Source organism: Anolis carolinensis, chromosome 4 (genome assembly GCF_035594765.1).
Source record: "Anolis carolinensis isolate JA03-04 chromosome 4, rAnoCar3.1.pri, whole genome shotgun sequence".
NCBI lineage: Eukaryota > Metazoa > Chordata > Lepidosauria > Squamata > Dactyloidae > Anolis > Anolis carolinensis.
The window spans coordinates 125,479,781-125,499,728 of NC_085844.1; the positions used below are offsets into that span (position 1 = coordinate 125,479,781).

Here is a 19,948-nt window from a genome sequence, read left to right on the forward strand (position 1 = left end):
CACCCGACCACCTGCACTGGTTTCTGCCAGAGTCTTTGAAGTTCAGTCTTGAGGTCCTGATAGCGGCTGAGTTTTTCCTGTTGTTTTTCGTCAATGCGACTGTCACCTGGGATGGCAACATCAATGATCCAAACCTTTTTCTTTTCCACAACTGTGATGTCTGGTGTGTTGTGTTCCAGAACTTTGTCAATCTGGATTCGGAAGTCCCACAGTATCTTTGCATTGTCATTTTCCAATACTTTTGCAGTTCTTTGCTGCTGGGAGGTGGTACTTTAGGCATCACTTCCAATGAATCATTTGGCCACATTGTTGTGCCTCTGTTTGTAGTCTGTCTGTGCGATTTTCTTACAGCAGCTGAGGATATGATCAATGGTTTCATCGGTTTCCTTGCAGAGTCTGCATTTTGGGTCATCAGCTGATTTTTTTTATCTTGGCCTTAATTGCATTTGTTCTGATGGCTTGCTCCTGGGCTGCAAGGATCAGGCCTTCTGTCTCCTTCTTCAGGGTCCCCTTCATGAGCCATTGCCAGGTCTTCTCCTTATCAGCTTTTCCTTCAATTTTGTCAAGGAACTTTCCATGCAATGTTTTGTTGTGCCAGCTGTCAGCTCTAGTTTGTAGTGCGGTTTTCTTGTACTGGTTTTTTGTCTGCTGTGCTTTGAGGAGTTTCTGATTTCTGACTTCAATCAAAGCAGGTTCTTCACTTTGTTTTACATATTCTGCCAGGGCATGTTCTTCTTCTTGGACTGCTTGTTTTACTTGTAAGAGTCCTCTGCCACCTGATCTTCTAGGCAGATATAGCCGGTCAACATCACTGCGAGGGTGCAGTGAATGATGAATGGTCATGAGTTTTCTTGTTTTTCTGTCCAAATGGTCCAATTCCACCTGTGTCCAGTTTATAATGCCAGCAGTATATCTTATGACAGGTATGGCCCAGGTGTTTATGGCCTTGATGGTGTTGCCTCCATTGAGCTTGCTTTTGAGAATTTTTCTGACCCTTTGTGTGTATTCTTTGCTGACCACAGTTTTCACATGTTAATGCTTGACGTTGTCCAGTTGTAATATGCCCAGATATTTATAGGCCTCTGGCTGGTGACACTTTATTATTATTACTAGCTGTGCTCGGCCACGCGTTGCTGTGGAGTAGTATGGTGGTATGGGAAATAAAGTATTGAGGAATTGGTGGTAGTTAAGGTAAAGGGTAAAGGTTTTCCCCTGACATTAAGTCCATTATAAATGGGTTATATAGCTGTGTGGAAGGGCCTTGAGTCTACACTGCCATATAATCCAGTTCAAATCAGATAATCTGTATTTTATAGGCAGTGTGGAAGAGGCCAAAGTGAGGCCTAACTCTGCCTTCCCCTGGGCTGAGTGGGTTGCTAGGAGACCAAGTGGGTGGAGCTTAGCCTTCTAACTTAATAGTTTTATATTGGTTTGTATGGGCATCTAATTGTTGGCACTGTTGTAAGCCGCCCTGAGTCCCTTCGGGTGAGAAGGGCGGGATATAAATGTGAGAAATAAACAAATAAGTAAATAACTGACAGCAATTGGCTAAAACAATTATTCCTCTCCCTCTAATTAGGACTTTATTTTTCTTTTCTTTTTGTTGTATGAATGTAGAGGCATGGATGAGGGGTTGTGCTGCCAAGTTTAGTGTTTCTGGGATGTGTAGTTTTGTTGTTTTGTCCTAGGCCGAAATTTCATTACCCTTTTATATATATAGATTATGATTATTATTATTATTATCATCATCATCTCCCCGCTCATACACACATTTGATCAGGGATGTCCTTTCCTCCTCTTGGAGGAGGCAGAGGCAGGATCCTTCTTAGTCCGGGTCCTTTGTCTTCCTTGGCAAAAGGAGGGGGGATCAAAGGCGCTCTTTCCCTCCTTCCTTCCTTCCTTGCTTCTTTCGCCTTGTCAATCAAAGTCAGCGTGGAGCTGCCGGGTTGCGCCTTCGCCGCCTCCCAACAGGTTGGAAAGTCATTAATTACTGACTCGGCCATGCAGCTTTGCGCTCCTGCTGCCGACGCTCAAGCCACCGCCGGGGTTTCTCTGCTGCTGCTGCTTCTGCTGCTGCTTCTGCCTTCCCCGCTTTCTCTGCTTTGCTGCCCATGGAGCATTAGGGCGCAGCATGGCCCTCCGGCTCCTGGCTCCTTGTTGGTCGCTGCTACTCCTCGCCTGCGCTAAGGTAAGCAACTGCTAAGGTCCATCTTCCCCTCCCTGAGGCTCGGTTTGCCCTTCCCCATCCCAAGGAGCTCACCCTTTCCTTCGGTTCCAGGCAGGGGTTTTGATTCTCCCTCTTGAATGCCATTGCAGCCTTCACATCAACAGCATGAGAGTTCCTTGGTCCTGCAGCTTTGAGAGAAGCAGCAAAGCAAGCTTTGGAGCCCCCTCTGTGGCCAGGAAGAGGGCAAAGAAACCTCCATATTTAGGAGAATGGATTGTATCTGGGGTCCTTTCACATCATATGCAGTTCTAGCTGGACTTTCCAGATTCAAGTGCCCTAGGGAGGCTCTACAGCAGAGCTTTCCAAACTTGGAGTCCAGGCACCTTAGGATGCTGGTGCCAAGGTTACTTTTGGAAAATGGCATTCATTAAGGTGATTAACTACAACATTCACACTGACCTCTCTCACCCTAGACCAGGGGTCCCCAATCTTTTGAAACAGGGGGCCAGTTCGGACTGTTGGAGGGCCGGACTATAGTTGGCCACCAAACAATAACAACAACAACAACAAAAAGAGCATTGGAAGAGACCCTTTGGGCCATTTAGCCCGACCCCCTTTTGCCTTTGTGCACCAAAAGCACAAGCAAAGCACCCCTGACAGATGGCCTCCCAGCCTCAATGAAAATAATAATAATAATAATAATAATAATAATAAAAGAGGGTTGGAAGAGACCCTTTGGGCCAAGTTTGGTTCAATTCCACCATTGGTGGAGTTCAGAATGCTCTTTGATTGTAGGTGAACTGTAAATCCCAGCAACTACAACTCCCAAATATCAGGTCTATTTTCCCCAAACTCCACCAGTGTTCACATTTGGGAATATTGAGTAATGGTGCCAAGTTTGGTCCAGATCCATCATTGTTTGGAGTCCACAGTGCTCTCTGGATGTAGGCGAACTACAACTCCAAAACTCAAGGTCAATGCCTATCAAACCCTTCCGGTATTTTCTGCAGGTCATGGGAGTTCTGTGTGCCAAGTTTGGTTCAATTCCATCGTTGATGGAGTTCAGAATGCATTTTGATTGTAGGTGAACTAAAAATCCCAGCAATTACAATTCCCAAATGACAAAATCAATCCCCCCAATCCCACCAGTATTCAAATTTGGCATATCGGGTATTTGTGCCAAGTTTGGCCCAATGAATGAAAATACATCCTGCATATAAGATACTTACATTACAATTCCTAACAGTAACAAAAGGACAGTTATGAAGTAGCAACAAAAATAATACTATAGTTGGAGGGTCACCACAGCATGAGGAACCATATTAAGGGGTCACAGCATTAGGAAGGTTGAGAACCACTGTGGTGATGGTTGTTGTGTTCGTTCAAGTTGTTTCTGACCTATGTTGAACTTACAGTGTTCCTTCAAGAAGGGTTTCTGCAAGGTTGTTTGGAAACCTTGCCTTCTTTTGAGGCTGAGTGTGTGTGACTTGCTCAAACCCACCCAAGTGGGTTTCCATGGCTGAGGAGTGATTAGAATCTGGTCTCCAGAGTCATAGTCCAATGCTCAAACCATAACACCACACTGGCTTCTGGACAATCAAATATCCTGATGCTAAATATGCTGTGGGAATGAGATGCTTGAGATATGGCTACGTTATTGCAGTTCCACAGGATGTTGTATACATGTGGCATCCAGATTAGTGTTCATTGCTGGATATCTTGTAGAGCTGCAAAGGATGTTGGACTGCAGTGTTTGAATGTGCACCCATCAACTGACCGTTGTTGTAAAGAGGATCTCAGGGCCTGTCCAAACAGTACCTTTATCCCAGGAGCTCCCACAGCAAACAGGAGGGTGGCCAGATGCTGTTCCCTGTAAACCCGGAAGCAATCACTACAAAAAGCAAAAAATGCAAGGTTTCCAGGTGCGGGACTATTGCAGTTTTTAGACAAATATCTGGATCTTTTCATGTCTGTATGTCCATGCAAGCGGAAATCACAGAATTTTTTATCTTGGTTTGTTCCCGGGTTTTAGATGTTTGTTCCTGATTGGCCAGTTCCTAAAAAGAAGGTGACACTTGAGTAGAAGGCAAAAACTTTCTCCTGGGAAGAGGAACTTCATCCTTCACCTGTTTAATGATGTTTGTGGCAGAAAAATGAAGTTCCTGGGGTGCAACAAGTACTTTCACACTAAGTAGTACACACTGAAACAGGAACAGACACTTTCAAACCAGAAACAGAATGCCATCATTACTGTAGTTAGCCAGATCTTGTTGTATGGCCATCTGTGCAGACAGGTTTCGTGGTGTACTTGTGTCAGGGAACAACAGGATGATGTTGCTGGGTTATACATGTTGATTCCTCTTTGGGTGTATGCTGACAACATGTGTATGGTTTAGAAAATGGCAAAAACATAGTACTGGCTGTTGGGACATGAATGCTGTTGGAGAGGAATGTAAATACAGTAGAGTCTCACTTATCCAACATAAACGGGCCGGCAGAACGTTGGATAAGTGAATATGTTGGATAATAAGGAGGGATTAAGGAAAAGCCTATTACACATCAAATTAGGTTATGATTTTACAAATTAAGCACCAAAACATGTTATACAACAAATTTGACAGAAAAAGTAGTTCAATACGCAGTAATGCTATGTAGTAATTACTGTATTTATGAATTTAGCACCAAAATATCACAATATATTGAAAACATTGACTACAAAAATGTGTTGGATAATTCAGAATGTTGGATAAGCGAGTATTGGATAAGTGAGACTCTACTGTACTGAGAGCCAAGGTCATGCAGGTGGCTAATAGTAACAGCCATATATAATCCAGGAACCATGCCATCCATTGTTCCATGCCACAACCAAATCTGTCTGGACAGATGGCCAGGCAGCTAGGCTCAATAATGACAAAGTTTTGTTCCTGGCTTGAAAGTGTCTGTTTCATTATGCAGTGTTGACTTGAGCAGTAGTAATACTACCCCATGAAGTTTATTTGTGTGGCAGATACTTAATGAAATGTTTGGAGGGCACAATTTTTCTGGCCAGGACAAAGAACTGAACTTTTGCAGAGATCTACATATCTGTATATCAGCATCCTGGGGCATTTTTTTAAAAAAGCTGCCAAAGTTTCCGGTGGAAGTCCCACAGTGGCCATCTTGGGAACCTCTAAATCTTGGAACAAAGCAACAAGTCTGACAACGGAGGCAGAAATGCCAGAACTAAGAGGTCTGTATGTGGTCCTCCTCTGAAGTCCTGGGAATTTTTGCTCCTGTTTAAAACCTATGATTTAGTGCTGTCTGGAAGCGCCCTGAGGAACACTTGGAAAGGATACAGGGACACATCCTTTAGAGCAGGGGTCCCCAAACTAAGGCCCGGGGGCCGGATGCGGCCCTCCGAAGTCATTTACCTGGCCCCTGCCCTCAGTTTTATAATATAATATATTGTATATACATATAATATTGATAATAATATTATAATGTAATACAATATAACACCAATAATAATACCATATAATAATATTAATTATATATTCTATATTACATATAATATTACTAATAATATTACAGTATAGTGGTATAGTTCAATATAGTAATATATAATGCTAATACAGTAGAGTCTCACTTATCCAACACTCGCTTATCCAACGTTCTGGATTATCCAACGCATGTTTGTAGTCAATGTTTTCAATATATCGTGATATTTTGGTGCTAAATTCATAAATACAGTAATTACTACATAGCATTACTGCATATTGAACTACTTTTTCTGCCAAATTTGTTGTCTAACATGATGTTTTGGTGCTTCATTTTTAAAATCATAACCTAATTTGATGTTTAATAGGCTTTTCCTTAATGCCTCCTTATTATCCAACATATTCGCTTATCCAACATTCTGACGGCCCGTTTATGTTGGATAAGTGAGACTCTCCTGTATTGTGCTATGCTAATAATATAATATATTGTATGTACATATAATTTGTAAGCCACTCTGAGTCCCCTTTGGGGTGAGAAGGCTGTGATACAAATGTAGTAAATAAATGCAGTAAATAAATAATAAATAAATAAATACATTTTAGACCTAGGCTCGCCCAAAGTCTGAAATGACTTGAAGGCACATAACAACAACAACAATCCTAATTAACTGGACTATCTCATTGGCCAGAAGCAGGAGCACACTTCCCATTGAAATCCTGATAAATGTATGTTGGTTAAAATTGTTTTTATTTTTAAATATTGTATTGTTCTTTCATTGTTCTTGTTGTTGTTGTTGTTTTGCACTACAAATAAGACATGTGCAGTGTGCATCGGAATTTGTTTGTATTTTTTTTTCAAATGATAATCTGGCCCCTCAACAGTCTGAAGGATTGTGGACTGGCCCTCGGCTTAAAAAGTTTGAGGACCCCTGACTTAGGATCTCCTCCTCTGCCCTTCCGCCCCACATTGTAAAGTGAAACCCTGGTCCAGCTCCTCTCCCACCGTTCTCACATTTGGTGCCTCCACAGGGGGGTGAGAGAGTGTGTCCCGTTCACTCCAGGTGTTCTGTGAAGGAGGCAAAGGCACACCTTCTGACCTGAAAGAGAAGCTCTAATTGAAGCTCTGTGCGCTTTAATAACACTTGTCTCCCTGCAGCTGTGAAAACCCCTCTGTCAAACCCTCCTCATTATTACAAAACAGCCATTCAGACGGGAGGCCAGCAAGCACTACCCCTGTCATTATAAATGGAGGAGGCAGCCCCGTCACCACTTCAATCGGTTTGCTTGAACTTCCCAGATTTCATGGGTCACTAAACGTATTGTAGGCTTCTTTCTCAGAGGCCTCGGCAGAAACCTTCTGCCCATTTCCACACTATGAATAGAGGGATATTTCTCTCTCTCTCCCTCTCATGTCTCCATCCAGGAAGGGGAAGATTGTTATCTGCTCCCAAATGAGACTAATAATAATAATAATAATAATAATACTTCCCCCCCGCGGTGCCACCTTGACGTGGTGGGGGGGCTTAGCTGCTCCAATGATGACTGAGGGCTGTGCTGGCGGTAGTGTAACTACCGGCAGGTCCAACCAAGCCAGAGAGGCCTCAGCTGAGGAGCACAACCAAGAGCACCTAACCCATTAGCATTATGGAGAATCAAACCCAAACGAAGTCTATACTGGCTCGGTCGTCGCCCAGGATAAAAAGGACCGCGGTGGATGCTGCTGATTCTGGACATCCATCGACAAGTGAGCTACGGAATCATCAAAACCCAAATGAACAGTCACAGAAGCGGCAAAAATATACAATGCCAGAAAACCGCACAATTATGAAATGCTACTACAAATCTGAACCTCAAAGGCGTGGCTACCAAAAAAGGATGCATCAGCTATGGAAACAAGAGTACCCTGACTCACAGATAACAGAACCCCGACTGGCTGACCAACGAAGATTCATAATCAGAAACAAAGTGTTCAGTGAAGTTGAACTCGAAGAAATCCAGAAAATTTGCAAAGTAGATTACCATCAGACCACAGCACAGACAGCAGCAGAGACTCCAGCAACACTTGGAATGGTGGAACAGATTGAACCAGAAGAAAGTGTGGCGCTTTTGCAAGAATTTGAGGAACCAGCACTTGAAACACCTGTTGAACCACCAGGAACCTTGACAGCAAGACAACAAGAGCTCAAGGATAAGATCATGGCTCATGCTGCAGCAAATGCAATAAGACAGCGGCTCCCAACTCTAAAAACAGTGCCCAAGAGACACCTGGCGCCTCTCATGAAAGATGTGAATGCAGCACTCTCCACTGTCCAAATAACATCAATTGAACAAACAAACCAGTTTGCCTACAGTGCAGCAGTGATAGTAACAGAAGAACTTGGGCTCCTACAACCAAGGCAGCCCCAAAGAAAATCGACTGGAAAACCAAAGTGGAAGGTCAGGCTAGAGTTGAAAATCAAGAAACTTAGATCAGATGCAAGTAACCTGAAAAATATGAAAGAGAGGAAACTGAAGAATGACAAAATCAAGCAATACCTGATCCGAAAGTACTGGCTGAACACCAGAAAAATTGAAGAAGCTTTGGAAATCGTGAAAGAACAAATTACAGCAACAGCCAGAAAAATTGAAAGGTATGAAGCCAGAATCATCCAGTACAGACAAAATCAACTGTTTCAATCAGACCAAAGACGGTTCTACCAGAGTCTGAACCAAACAATAGACACAGTAACCATAAAGCCAGAGAAAACTGCAACAACAAAGTTCTGGAAAGAACTTTGGGAAAATAATAAAAACTACAACAAAAACGCTGGGTGGATAAAGGAGTTTGAAGGAAAATTCTCACAGAACAAAATGGAACTGATGGAAATAACAACTGAAAGAATCAGCAAACGAGTGCAAAAAGTCAAGAACTGGACATCGCCTGGTAGTGATCAACTCCATGGATTTTGGCTCAAACATCTGATTAGTTTACATGGAAAAATGGCCCAACAATTCAATGAGATGCTGCAGAAAGGAAGTATCAGTGAATGGCTAACTACTGGAAGAACATACCTGATACAAAAGGATCCAGCAAAAGGAGCAGCACCAGGAAACTACAGGCCAATAACGTGTCTGCCCACTATGTTTAAACTACTGACTGGCATCATAGCTGACAGAATTCAATACTATCTTGAAGAAAAAAACATCTTGCCAGATGAACAGAAAGGCAACAAACGGAAAAGCAGGGGCACAAAAGACCAGTTATTGATTGACAAAATGATTCTGGAGAACTGTAAGAGCCGAAAAGCTAATCTTCACATGACGTGGATTGACTACAAAAAGGCCTTTGACTCACTCCCACACAGCTGGATCATCAAGTGCCTGGACGCCATCGGGATTTGTAAAACAGTTGGCACCTTCATTGAAAACATGATGGAGCACTGGAAAACTGAATTGTTTGTTGGAAATGAAAGCTATGGACTTGTCAACATCAGGAGAGGAATTTTCCAGGGAGATTCATTGTCCCCTCTGCTTTTCATTATTGCCATGATCCCTCTGTCAACAATCTTACAAAAAACAAATCTCGGCTATCAAATATCTAAGAATTCTCACAAAATTTCACATTTGATGTACATGGATGACCTGAAGCTATATGGGAAAACGGAAACTGAAATCCAGTCTCTGACCAACACTGTCCGAATTTTTAGCACTGATATCAACATGGAGTTTGGTTTGGACAAATGTTCGACAGTGGCATTGAAAAAGGGAAAAATCATTGAAAGTGAGGGCATAAATATGCCCAATGGCCAAACAATAAAGTGTCACCAGCCAGAGGCCTATAAATATCTGGGCATACTACAGCTGGACAACATCAAGCATGAACATGTGAAAACTGTGGTCAGCAAAGAATACACACAAAGGGTCAGAAAAATTCTCAAAAGCAAGCTCAATGGAGGCAACACCATCAAGGCCATAAACACCTGGGCCATACCTGTCATAAGATATACTGCTGGCATTATAAATTGGACACAGGTGGAACTGGACAATTTGGACAGAAAAACAAGAAAACTCATGACCATTCATCATTCACTGCACCCTCGCAGTGATGTTGACCGGCTATATCTGCCTAGAAGATCAGGGGGCAGAGGACTCTTACAAGTAAAGCAAGCAGTCAAAGAAGAAGAACATGCCCTGGCAGAATATGTCAAGCAAAGTGAAGAACCTGCTTTGATTGAAGTCAAAAATCAGAAACTCCTCAAAACACAGCAGACAAAAAACCAGTACAAGAAAACCGCACTACAAACTAGAGCTGACAGCTGGCACAACAAAACACTGCATGGAAAGTTCCTTGACAAAATTGAAGGAAAAGCTGATAAGGAGAAGACCTGGCTCTGGCTCACGAATGGGACCCTGAAGAAGGAGACAGAAGGCCTGATCCTTGCAGCCCAGGAGCAAGCCATCAGAACAAATACAATTAAGGCCAAGATTGAAAAATCAGCTGATGACCCAAAATGCAGACTGTGCAAGGAAACCGACGAAACCATTGATCATATCCTCAGCTGCTGTAAGAAAATCGCACAGACAGACTACAAACAGAGGCACAACTATGTGGCCCAAATGATTCATTGGAACTTATGCCTCAAGTACCACCTCCCAGCAGCAAAGAACTGGTGGGATCACAAACCTGCAAAAGTATTGGAAAATGAACATGCAAAGATACTGTGGGACTTCCGAATCCAGACTGACAAAGTTCTGGAACACAACACACCAGACATCACAGTTGTGGAAAAGAACAAGGTTTGGATCATTGATGTTGCCATCCCAGGTGACAGTCGCATAGATGAAAAACAACAGGAAAAACTCAGCCGCTATCAGGACCTCAAGATTGAACTTCAAAGACTCTGGCAGAAACCAGTACAGGTGGTCCCGGTGGTGATGGGCACACTGGGTGCTGTGCCAAAAGATCTCAGCCGGCATTTGGAAACAATAGACATTGACAAAATCACCATCTGCCAACTGCAAAAGGCCACCCTACTGGGATCTGCACACATCATCAGAAAATACATCACACAGTCCTAGACACTTGGGAAGTGTTCGACTTGTGGTTTTGCGAAACGAAATCCAGCATATCTATCTTGTTTGCTGTGCCATACAACGTCGTTGTGTTGATAATAATAATACTTTATTTATATACCGCCCTATCTCCCGGATGGGACTCAGGGTGGTTTACAGTCATAAAAGCAACACAAACATTACATAACAACATAATACACATTATTAAACAAAGTAAAATAATACAATTATAACAATAAGTCACACTTACATGACCAGATCAAGGGGACGGGAACCATAAACCCAATACAGTAGAGTCTCGCTTATCCAACGTAAACGGGCCGGCAGAACGTTGGATAAGCGAATATGTTGGATAATAAGGAGAGATTATGTAAAAGCCTATTAAACATTAAATTAGGTTATGATTTTACAAATTAAGCACCAAAACATCATGTTATACAACAAATTTGACAGAAAAAGTAGTTCAGTACACAGTAATGCTATGTAGAAATTACTGTATTTACGAATTTAGCACCAAAATATCATGATATATTGAAAACATTGACTACAAAAATGCATTGGATAATCCAGAACGTTGGATAAGCGAGTGTTGGATCAGTGAGACTCTACTGTATATTAAAATGTATCATTTTAGGCTAGGGAAATCTTGTGCCTAGGCTAGAGTTCTCCTCTCTATTACTATCGCAGGCACCTGTTTTTAAAATTACAAATAGTCTGCACCCTGCACTTTATTTTTGCCCGATACTACATTTATTTTGCCTCAGAGCTTAGTTTTTTCCCATGCTCGCAAAGAAAATTACCTGCGTTGTTGTATGTCTTTCGGGCTTTGTGGCCATGTTCCAGAAGTATTATCTCCTGACGTTTTGCCCACATCTATGGCAGGCATCCTCAGAGGTTGTGAGGCATAGACAGAGCCGGCCCTAGGTATTTTTCAAGTGTATGCGAACAGAATTTTGGCACCCCCCCCCCAAACCAATCACTGAAAAATAAAAGCATTGGATAAGCGAAAATGTTGGATAATAAGGAGGGATCAAGAAAAAGCCTATTAAACATCAAATTGCATTAAGATTTTACAAATTAAGCACCAAAACATCATGTTGTACAAGAAATCAACAGAAAAAGCAGTCTCGACTGTGCCCCCGTATGTTTTACGCCCGAAGCGACTGCTTAATTCGCCTCATTGTTGGACCGGTCCTGGGCATGGATAAACTAGGCAAGGAAGGTAAATATATATCTGTGGAGAGTCCAGGGTGTGACAAGAGTCCTTTGTCAGTTGGAAGCCAGCGCTAATGTTTCAGTTAATCACCCTAATTAGCACTGGAAAGGTTTGTCTCTTGCCTGGGGGGCATCCTTTGTTCAGAGTCATTAGCCATCTTTGGGGCTCCTCTGCCCTCAGAGTGTTGCTTCCCATCTACTGTTCTGATTTTTGAATTTTAACATTTTTACAATTCAAACCATCCTGGGTTGTTGTGTTTTCCTGGCTGTATGGCCATGAGGTTATATACCTCACAACCTCTGAGGATGCCTGCCATAGATGTGGGTGAAACATCAGGAGAGAATACTTTGGAACATGGCCATACAGCCTGAAAGACATACAACAGCCCTGTGATCCCGGCCATGAAAGCCTTCGACAACAAAATTACCTACCTTTGGAGGCAAATTATTTATTTATTTTCCACCTTTCCTTGTGTCTCAACTCAGGGTACAACGTGGGTCAAACAATAGAGTAGTCTATTGTATCTCTTGGCTTGTCTACAATAATGAAAAACATTCTACAGTAGAGTCTCACTTATCCAACCTTCGCTTATCCAATGTTCTGTATTATCCAACGCAGTTTCCCTTTTAGTAGTCAATGTTTTTGTAGTCAATTTTTCAGTACATTGTGAAGTTTTGGTGCTAAATTCGTAAATACAGTAATTGCTACATAACGTTGTAAGACAATTACCTTCAAAGGGTCCTGGCTCAGGAGGGAAATCAGGCAGAAAAACTCAGTCTCATGAGAGATGCAAAAAGCAAAGTTTATTTTCACCACAGCTGTGAGAAGGCGAGCAACCGTACACCCCAAAAGGTTTGTACTTGCAAATGGCTGCTGCAACATGTGCATAGCAAACAAAGAATATATACCTTTTGCTTATCTAAAATTGACCAATGGCTGAGGGTCTTCCTCACCTTCCATACCCACTTGGCATAAGTGATACCTGTGACCTCACTTGTTGATTTCAAGCTAACTTTTGGTCTTGGAACTTTCTGGAGAAAGGCACCAGCTCACAGGAAGGGAGGGACATATGCAGAGGCAAAGCTACATAGGCAGAATTTTACTATTTTCTGGCTTATGGTCCCTTCAATGTTATTGTGTATTGAACTGCTTTTTCTGTCCATTTGTTGTTAAACATGATGTTTTGGTGCTTAATTTGTAAAATCATAATATAATTCAATGTTTAATAGGCTTTTCCATAATCCCTCGTTATTATCCAACATTTTCACTTATCCAACATTCTGCCGGCCCGTTTATGTTGGATAATTGAGACTCTACTGTATTTGATACTGAGTTTTCCTAGTTCATCGTGTGCATCATTTGTCACTCCCTATGAGAAAAGTACATTTTTAGTCCATGCCTTCTGTGTGAATTGATGCCACTGACACCCCCTGAACCCAAGAACGTGAGCACAAAGGTTTACCTAGAAACACAGCAAGTGAGAAGCCAATCCTGATGCCTCTCCACAGCATGTATCTCCCTTGCTGTCATAATAACTGTTTTGATTTCGTATCCTTAGGGGAAACTGGAAAGAGGCTTTCATAATCCTAATCCCCAAATTGTATCTTCTTCAGTAGCAGATACCAGCAGTAGCAGACATACTAAATACATAAAGTATGAAAAAAGATGTTTCCAAGTACTTAAAGATATATGACTGGAAGCAAGGTTTGCATTGTTACAGTCTGAAGAGAGATATTTGGACTTAATTGATGTGCCTTTGTAGTGAATTCAGCTAGGACTGTGATTCAGAGATCTGTGCCAAGTGAGCATCCGCTAAATCAGATCAGCCAGGACGGAGTAACAAGTTTCCCAGGTTGAAGGCAAAGCCACAGAGGTTTATTATGATTTGGCCAAAAAGTATAAAGTACAAGCAATATGCTTCAAAAGGTACAAGCGTAAATACAGAGAATTACATGGCATTTTATACATTTCTGACAGCTGTTCAGATTTCCCGCTTCCTTGCCTGATTGACTGAAAAAGAGGCAAGCTAGGATCCGCTCCCAAATTGGCCGGGGCTTCCCTTTGCATCACATCCTACAGGAGATTTCCATGGCGGGAAGAATGACAGCTGGTGATGTCGTTCAAAGAACTAATCTGTTGAAGGGATGTCCCCTGGAAGGGCACTGTCCATGGGGAATTGGTGACATGGATATGCTGATGAATCCCTGATTAACTCAAGTGTTCAGTTCTGTGTGAGACAAAGGTCTAAGACTAAGGGGGCCGGGCTGTGGCGCAGGCTGTTGAGCAGCTGCAATAAATCACTCTGACCATGAGGTCATGATTTTGAGGCCACTCAGGGTGGGGTGAGCACCCGTCAATTAAAAATTAAAAATAGCCCCTGCTCATTGCTGACCTAGCAACCCGAAAGATAGTTGCATCTATCAAGTAGAAAATAAGGTACCACTTATAAAAGTGGGGAGGCAAGTTTAACTAATTGACGACTTGGAATGAGGAAGTGCCATCAGCGTGGATGATGAAGCAGCTGCTCCCCCCTGTGGCTAGAATCCAACATCCCCTCAGGAGAAGGTTAAATTGCCTCTGCGTCTATCTGTCTCTGTCTGATGTGTTTATGGGCATTGAATGTTTGCCCTATGTGTGTATAATGTGATCCACCCTGAATCCCCCTCAGGGTGAGAAGGGCGGAATATAAATACTATAAATAAATAAATAAATAAATAAATAAATAAATAAATAAATAAGACTCAAAAGACAAAGGTGATGATTTTAGACAATCAAAAGCTTGGCTGGTGGCAAAGAGAGTTAACGAATTCATATCTACTAAGCCCCATCCTCTGCGGGAGCAGCAGATTCTCACCCTCAAGTCAAATGGACAAACATCCTGAGCTTACTTAGTTGACAAAGAGGATCATCCATTTATATACACGTACAAATATTCTGATAGTTATCTGGCTTGGTAAATAGCTGGAGGGATCCTGGCCATGATCTCCTTTACCGAGGGATTAGGTAAACTGGGGGCATGAAAAGGTGGCTGCCTTCAAAAGACATTTTCATACATGCATTTGATACAGTTCATACTTTTAGAGATTGACACAGTTCAACGAAGGTCTGCATAGTTAAAGCAATGGTATTCCCCATAGTAACCTATGGATGTGAGAGCTGAACCATAAGGAAGGCTGAACGAAGGAAGATAGACACATTTGAACTGTGGTGTTGGAGGAAAATCCTGAGAGTGCCTTGGACCTCAAGAAGATCCAACCAGTCCATAATCCAGGAAATAATACCCGGCTGCTCACTAGAGGAAAGGATATTGGAGGCAAAGATGAAATACTTTGGCCACATCATGAGAAGACAGGAAAGCTTGGAAAAGATCATGATGCTGGGGAAAATGGAAGGAAAAAGGAAGAGAAGCTGACCAAGGGCGAGATGGATGGATGGTATCCTTGAAGTGACTGGCTTGAACTTGAAGGAACTGGGGGTGGCAACGGCTGATAGGGAGCTCTGGCATGGACTGGTCCATGAGGTCACGACTGAGTGAATGATGAAGAAGGCAGTTCAGAAAAGATACAAGTTATACAGAAATCATCAAATTGATACATTTTATTAAAGGGTTATATTTGATTGGTTGTAGGGTACAGCTGCTGCTAGGCCTGCTCAGGAACCTTTAGTGCTTTTTATGAAATGTTTTAATAAAAAGAAAAAAAATCGTATTTGGTGGTGGGGGAGAGGCCGTGGCTCAACAACACCTTGCCAAGCAGTGATGAAAATATCCCAAGTGCCATGCGTTGTCGGATTGATCATGAAGCAAGGTTTAGTGAATTCATAGATGTGCACTCAGTCCCCATGTTGGAGAGTTAATGGTCCCTTGCAGATGGCTGAATCCCTTATAACTTTGTGCAGGTAACCAAACTACCAGGAGGTGAAGCATTCTAATCTCAGGGTGGCTTTACTGCCGATCGTCTTGGCCAATAAAAGAGATTTTCTGTATATCAGGTCTATCTATTAATCTGTTTGGGCTTAATATCACTGATAGAATTGCATGTGAAAGAATGTGTTAAGAGTGACAATACAGGGCTCTTCTGCTAGAATAGTAAAGGTTAAGGTAAAGGTTTTCCCCTGATGTTAAATCCAGTCGTGACCGACTCTGGGGGTTGGTGCTCATCTCCATTTCTAAGCCGAAAAGCCGGCGTTGTCCGTAGACACCTCCAAGGTCATGTGGCCGGCATGGCTGCATGGAGTGCCATTACCTTCATGATGGAGCGGTACCTATTTATCTACTCTCATTTGCATGTTTTCGAACTGCTAGGTTGGCAGGAGCTGGGGCTAACAGCGGGTGCTCATTCCGCTCACGGGATTTGAACCTGGGACCTTTCGGTCTGCAAGTTCAGCAGCTCAGCACTTTAAGACATTGCGCCACCATCCGAGGGCCCCTATATATATTTCTGCTAGAATATCCAGGCAGAAAATCCCACAATATCTACTTTGAACTGGGTTATCTGAGTCCACACTCAATTCCAGAGGTTACTTCCACCTGCATTGGGATCAGAACAGCAAACATTATTCTAGAAAAGGAGAATATATTTTAAAGACTGGACAATCTATTATAATAATTATATGTAAGGCTGCTGCCACTGTACTCCAACCATCCAAAATTTTAAAATCCAAAATTCTGCACCAGACAAACACTGACTTTTATACTAAAAGATATTTGGAAATTAAATGATGCATACGCATAAAAAAGAGCATTAAATACTGCTGCTGCTCAGTCATTTAGTCGTCTCTGACTCTTCGTGGCCTCATGGACCAGTCCACACCAGAGCTCCCTGTCGGCCGTCACTGCATCCAGTTCCTTCAAGGTCAAGCCAGTCACTTCAAGGCACCATCCATCCATCTTGCCCTTGGCCGGCCTCTCTTCCTTTTTCCTTCCATTTTCCCCAGCATCACGATCTTTTCCAAGCTTTCCTGTCTCCTCATGATGTGGCCAAAATACTTCAGCTTTGCCTCTAATATCCTTCCCTCCAGTGAGCAGCCGGGCATTATTTCCTGGAGGATGGACTGCTTGGATCTTCTTGCGGTCCAAGGCACTCTCAGGATTTTCCTCCAGCACCAGAGTTCAAAAGCGTCTATCTTCCTTCGCTCAGCCTTCCTTATGGTCCAGCTCTTGCATCCATAGGTTACTATGGGGAATACCATTGCTTTGACTATGCGGACCTTCGTTGCCAGTATGATGTCTCTGCTCTTCACTATTTTATCAAGGTTGGCCATTGCTCTCCTCCCAAGAAGTAAACATCTTCTGATTTCCTAGCTGCAGTCTGCATCTGCAGTGATCTTCGCGCCTAGAAATATAGTCTGTCACTGCCTCCACGTTTTCTCCCTCTATTTGCCAGTTATCAATAGGTGTAATTGCCATGATCTTGGTTTTCTTGATGTTTAATTGCAACCCAGCTTTTGCGCTTTCTTTCACCTTGGTTAGCTCATTAAATACAGGCATGTGGAAATGCTGTATAGAGCTGTATGGTGATAATGCAATTTAACTGGGAGAGCTAATGTGATAAATGGTTTGAGTATTGGACTAGAATTCTAAAGAACTCGAGTTTAAATCCCTCTGTTCAGTCATGGAAACTCACTGACTGATCTTGGGCACTCTTTCAACTTCGGAGGTAATCGCAACCCTCCTCTGAACAAATCTTGCTGAGAAAACACAATAATGGGATTGCCTTAGGGTTGCCATATGTTGGAAATGACTTGAAGGCACACAGAAACAGCATTTACCTGGGGTGGCCCTGGAGTTCTCAAGCTAACCCTTCCCTGTTTTTGTCAGGACAGTAGTGAGCCGGCGGAAGGAGCAGGTACCTGGAATGAAGAGATCACCAAGTGGTGGGGGGAATGGAGCTCCTGGTCCACCTGCTCCCGTACCTGTGGAGGGGGAGTGATGTCCCGAGAGAGGCACTGCCTAAGGCAGCGGTAAGTAATTGATCAGAGCAGTGGGAAGGACTTGAAGCTACCAATGCAGCAAGATAGCTGCATTATAAACAATGAGCTCAATCAGCTGGCAAAGCAAAGCTGGTACATTGCTTTCACTTCGGCAGAAAAAATGGAATGCAAAGATACAGAATGGGGGACGCCTGGCTCGACAGCAGTACGTGTGAAAAAGATCTTGAAGTCCTTGTGGACAACAAGTTAAACATGAGCCTACAATGTGATGCGGCAGCGAAAAAAGCCAATGGAATTCTGGCCTGCATAAATAGGGGTATAGCATCTAGAGCCAGGGAAGTCATTCTACCCCTCTATTCTGCCTTGGTCAGACCACACCTGGAATACTGTGTCCAATTCTGGGCATCACAATTGAAGGGAGATGTTGACAAGCTGGAAAGCGTCCAGAGGGTGACTAAAATGATCAAGGGTCTGGAGAACAAACCCTATGAGGAGCGGCTTAAAGAGCTGGGTATGCTTAGCCTGCAGAAGAAAAAGCTGAGAGGAGACATGATAGCCATAAACGAATATGTGAGGGGAAGTCATAGGGAGGAGGGAGCAACCTTGTTTTCTGCTGCCCTGCAGACTAGGACACGGAACAATGGCTTCAAACTACAGGAAAGGAGATTCCACCTGAACATCAGGAAGAACTTCCTCACTGTGAGAGCTGTTTGGCAGTGGAACTCTCTGCCCCGGACTGTGGTGGAGGCTCCTTCTTTGGAGGCTTTTAAGCAGAGGCTGGATGGCCATCTGTCGAGGGTGCTTTCAATGTGATTTTCCTGCTTCTTGCAGGGGGTTGGACTGGATGGCCCGTGAGGTCTCTTCCAACTCTACGATTCTATGATTCTATGATTCTACCACTTTGCTCTGTTTGGCCCAGTTTCTCTCATTTCCTCTTCGTGCTTACTTTGCGTCTCCTTTTTAATATTGTGTTCCCCGCTGGCGTGTGTGAGGTAGAGCAGCTAAACATCCTGAGCTGATTCCCTGATTGAAGGAAAAGGAGAGGAAGGGGAATTGCTCAATGACGATGACAGATTTCGTTCTCATGAATTCCAGCAGCACTCTCTCATCCTCAGCCCGCCCACTCAAATTCCCCTCCGGTTGGCCTGCAAAAGCCATGCAGGAGCCCCTACTTCCACTCAAAAGACTTGAATGAGACCCCCCTGGGTGGCACTTCTTTTAACCTGCTACTCCAGATCCCACAATGCTAATGAGAGCTGGCATCCAAGAGTTCACTATGCTATGCTTATCCTCCCCCCCCCCCCATACACCCCAGCTCCTTTATTTTCTGCATGAACACACTTCTGAGCAGAGAAAGCTTGAACAAGCCCCCCCCCCCTTCCTCTTTCCTTCCGTCAAAAGGAGGGGATGCTTCTTTTATGTGGGCTGGCTGGCTGCATAATTAGGGTCCGGATATGCTGAGGTGCCTTCCGTCTGGAGATGGCAGTGATTCTCAAACATACTTTGAAATAAACTGTTGTGTTGACAAGGCACACCCAAGTCTCCTTAAAAGGGGAGACACTGTTCTGGTCTTGGTCACCCCATCTTTTAAAAAAAGTGTTTGTATTTATATATGTGTGGATATAGTGGGAGTATTAAGAAAAGCAGGGGGTATGATCCATACCCCGGGCTTATTAAGAAATGACGCATGAAACAACATTTTGAAAGAGCCTTCTGTCTTTCTAGTGAGTTGATGATCTGCTCCCCTCTGCATCCAACTCAATATTTCAGGGTTGAGCTAGGTAGCCTTTTTACTCTGCAGATCAGGAAACCTCTGTTGGGAATCTCAAGTCTAGATGTAGTTAGATTGAGGGCATCCTTTCCCTGTTTCCAAAGCATGCCTAGACAGGCTTTACTGTGTTTCACTCTATCCTGTTTATGTCACATCCCTTACTTTGAAGTTAGTGGAAATGTGAATCTTTAGGGACACTAACTTCTCATTGGTCAGAATGTCTTTTATGGCCCCAATAAACTGGACCATGCGGTTGGAACCATTTTGGTTCTTTCTTCTCCCTTTGTTCTTCTAGCTAACAAGAAGCATCTTGCTGTCTCTCCTGGCAAGATGTA

The 19,948-nt window shown here is 43.1% G+C and overlaps 1 protein-coding gene across 1 annotated transcript in view; it reads left to right on the top strand.

Moving 5' to 3' along the window:
- The first annotated feature begins 1,381 nt into the window (after positions 1 to 1,381).
- LOC100564784 (ADAMTS-like protein 2) overlaps positions 1,382 to 19,948 on the top strand; it is a 63,248-nt gene continuing 44,681 nt past the window's right edge. The window contains exons 1-2 of the mRNA XM_062977746.1: positions 1,382 to 2,188; positions 17,730 to 17,872. Of these exons, the coding sequence (XP_062833816.1) occupies positions 2,132 to 2,188; positions 17,730 to 17,872 (200 nt within the window). The 5' untranslated portion in view covers positions 1,382 to 2,131. The remainder of the gene's footprint in view (positions 2,189 to 17,729; positions 17,873 to 19,948) is intronic.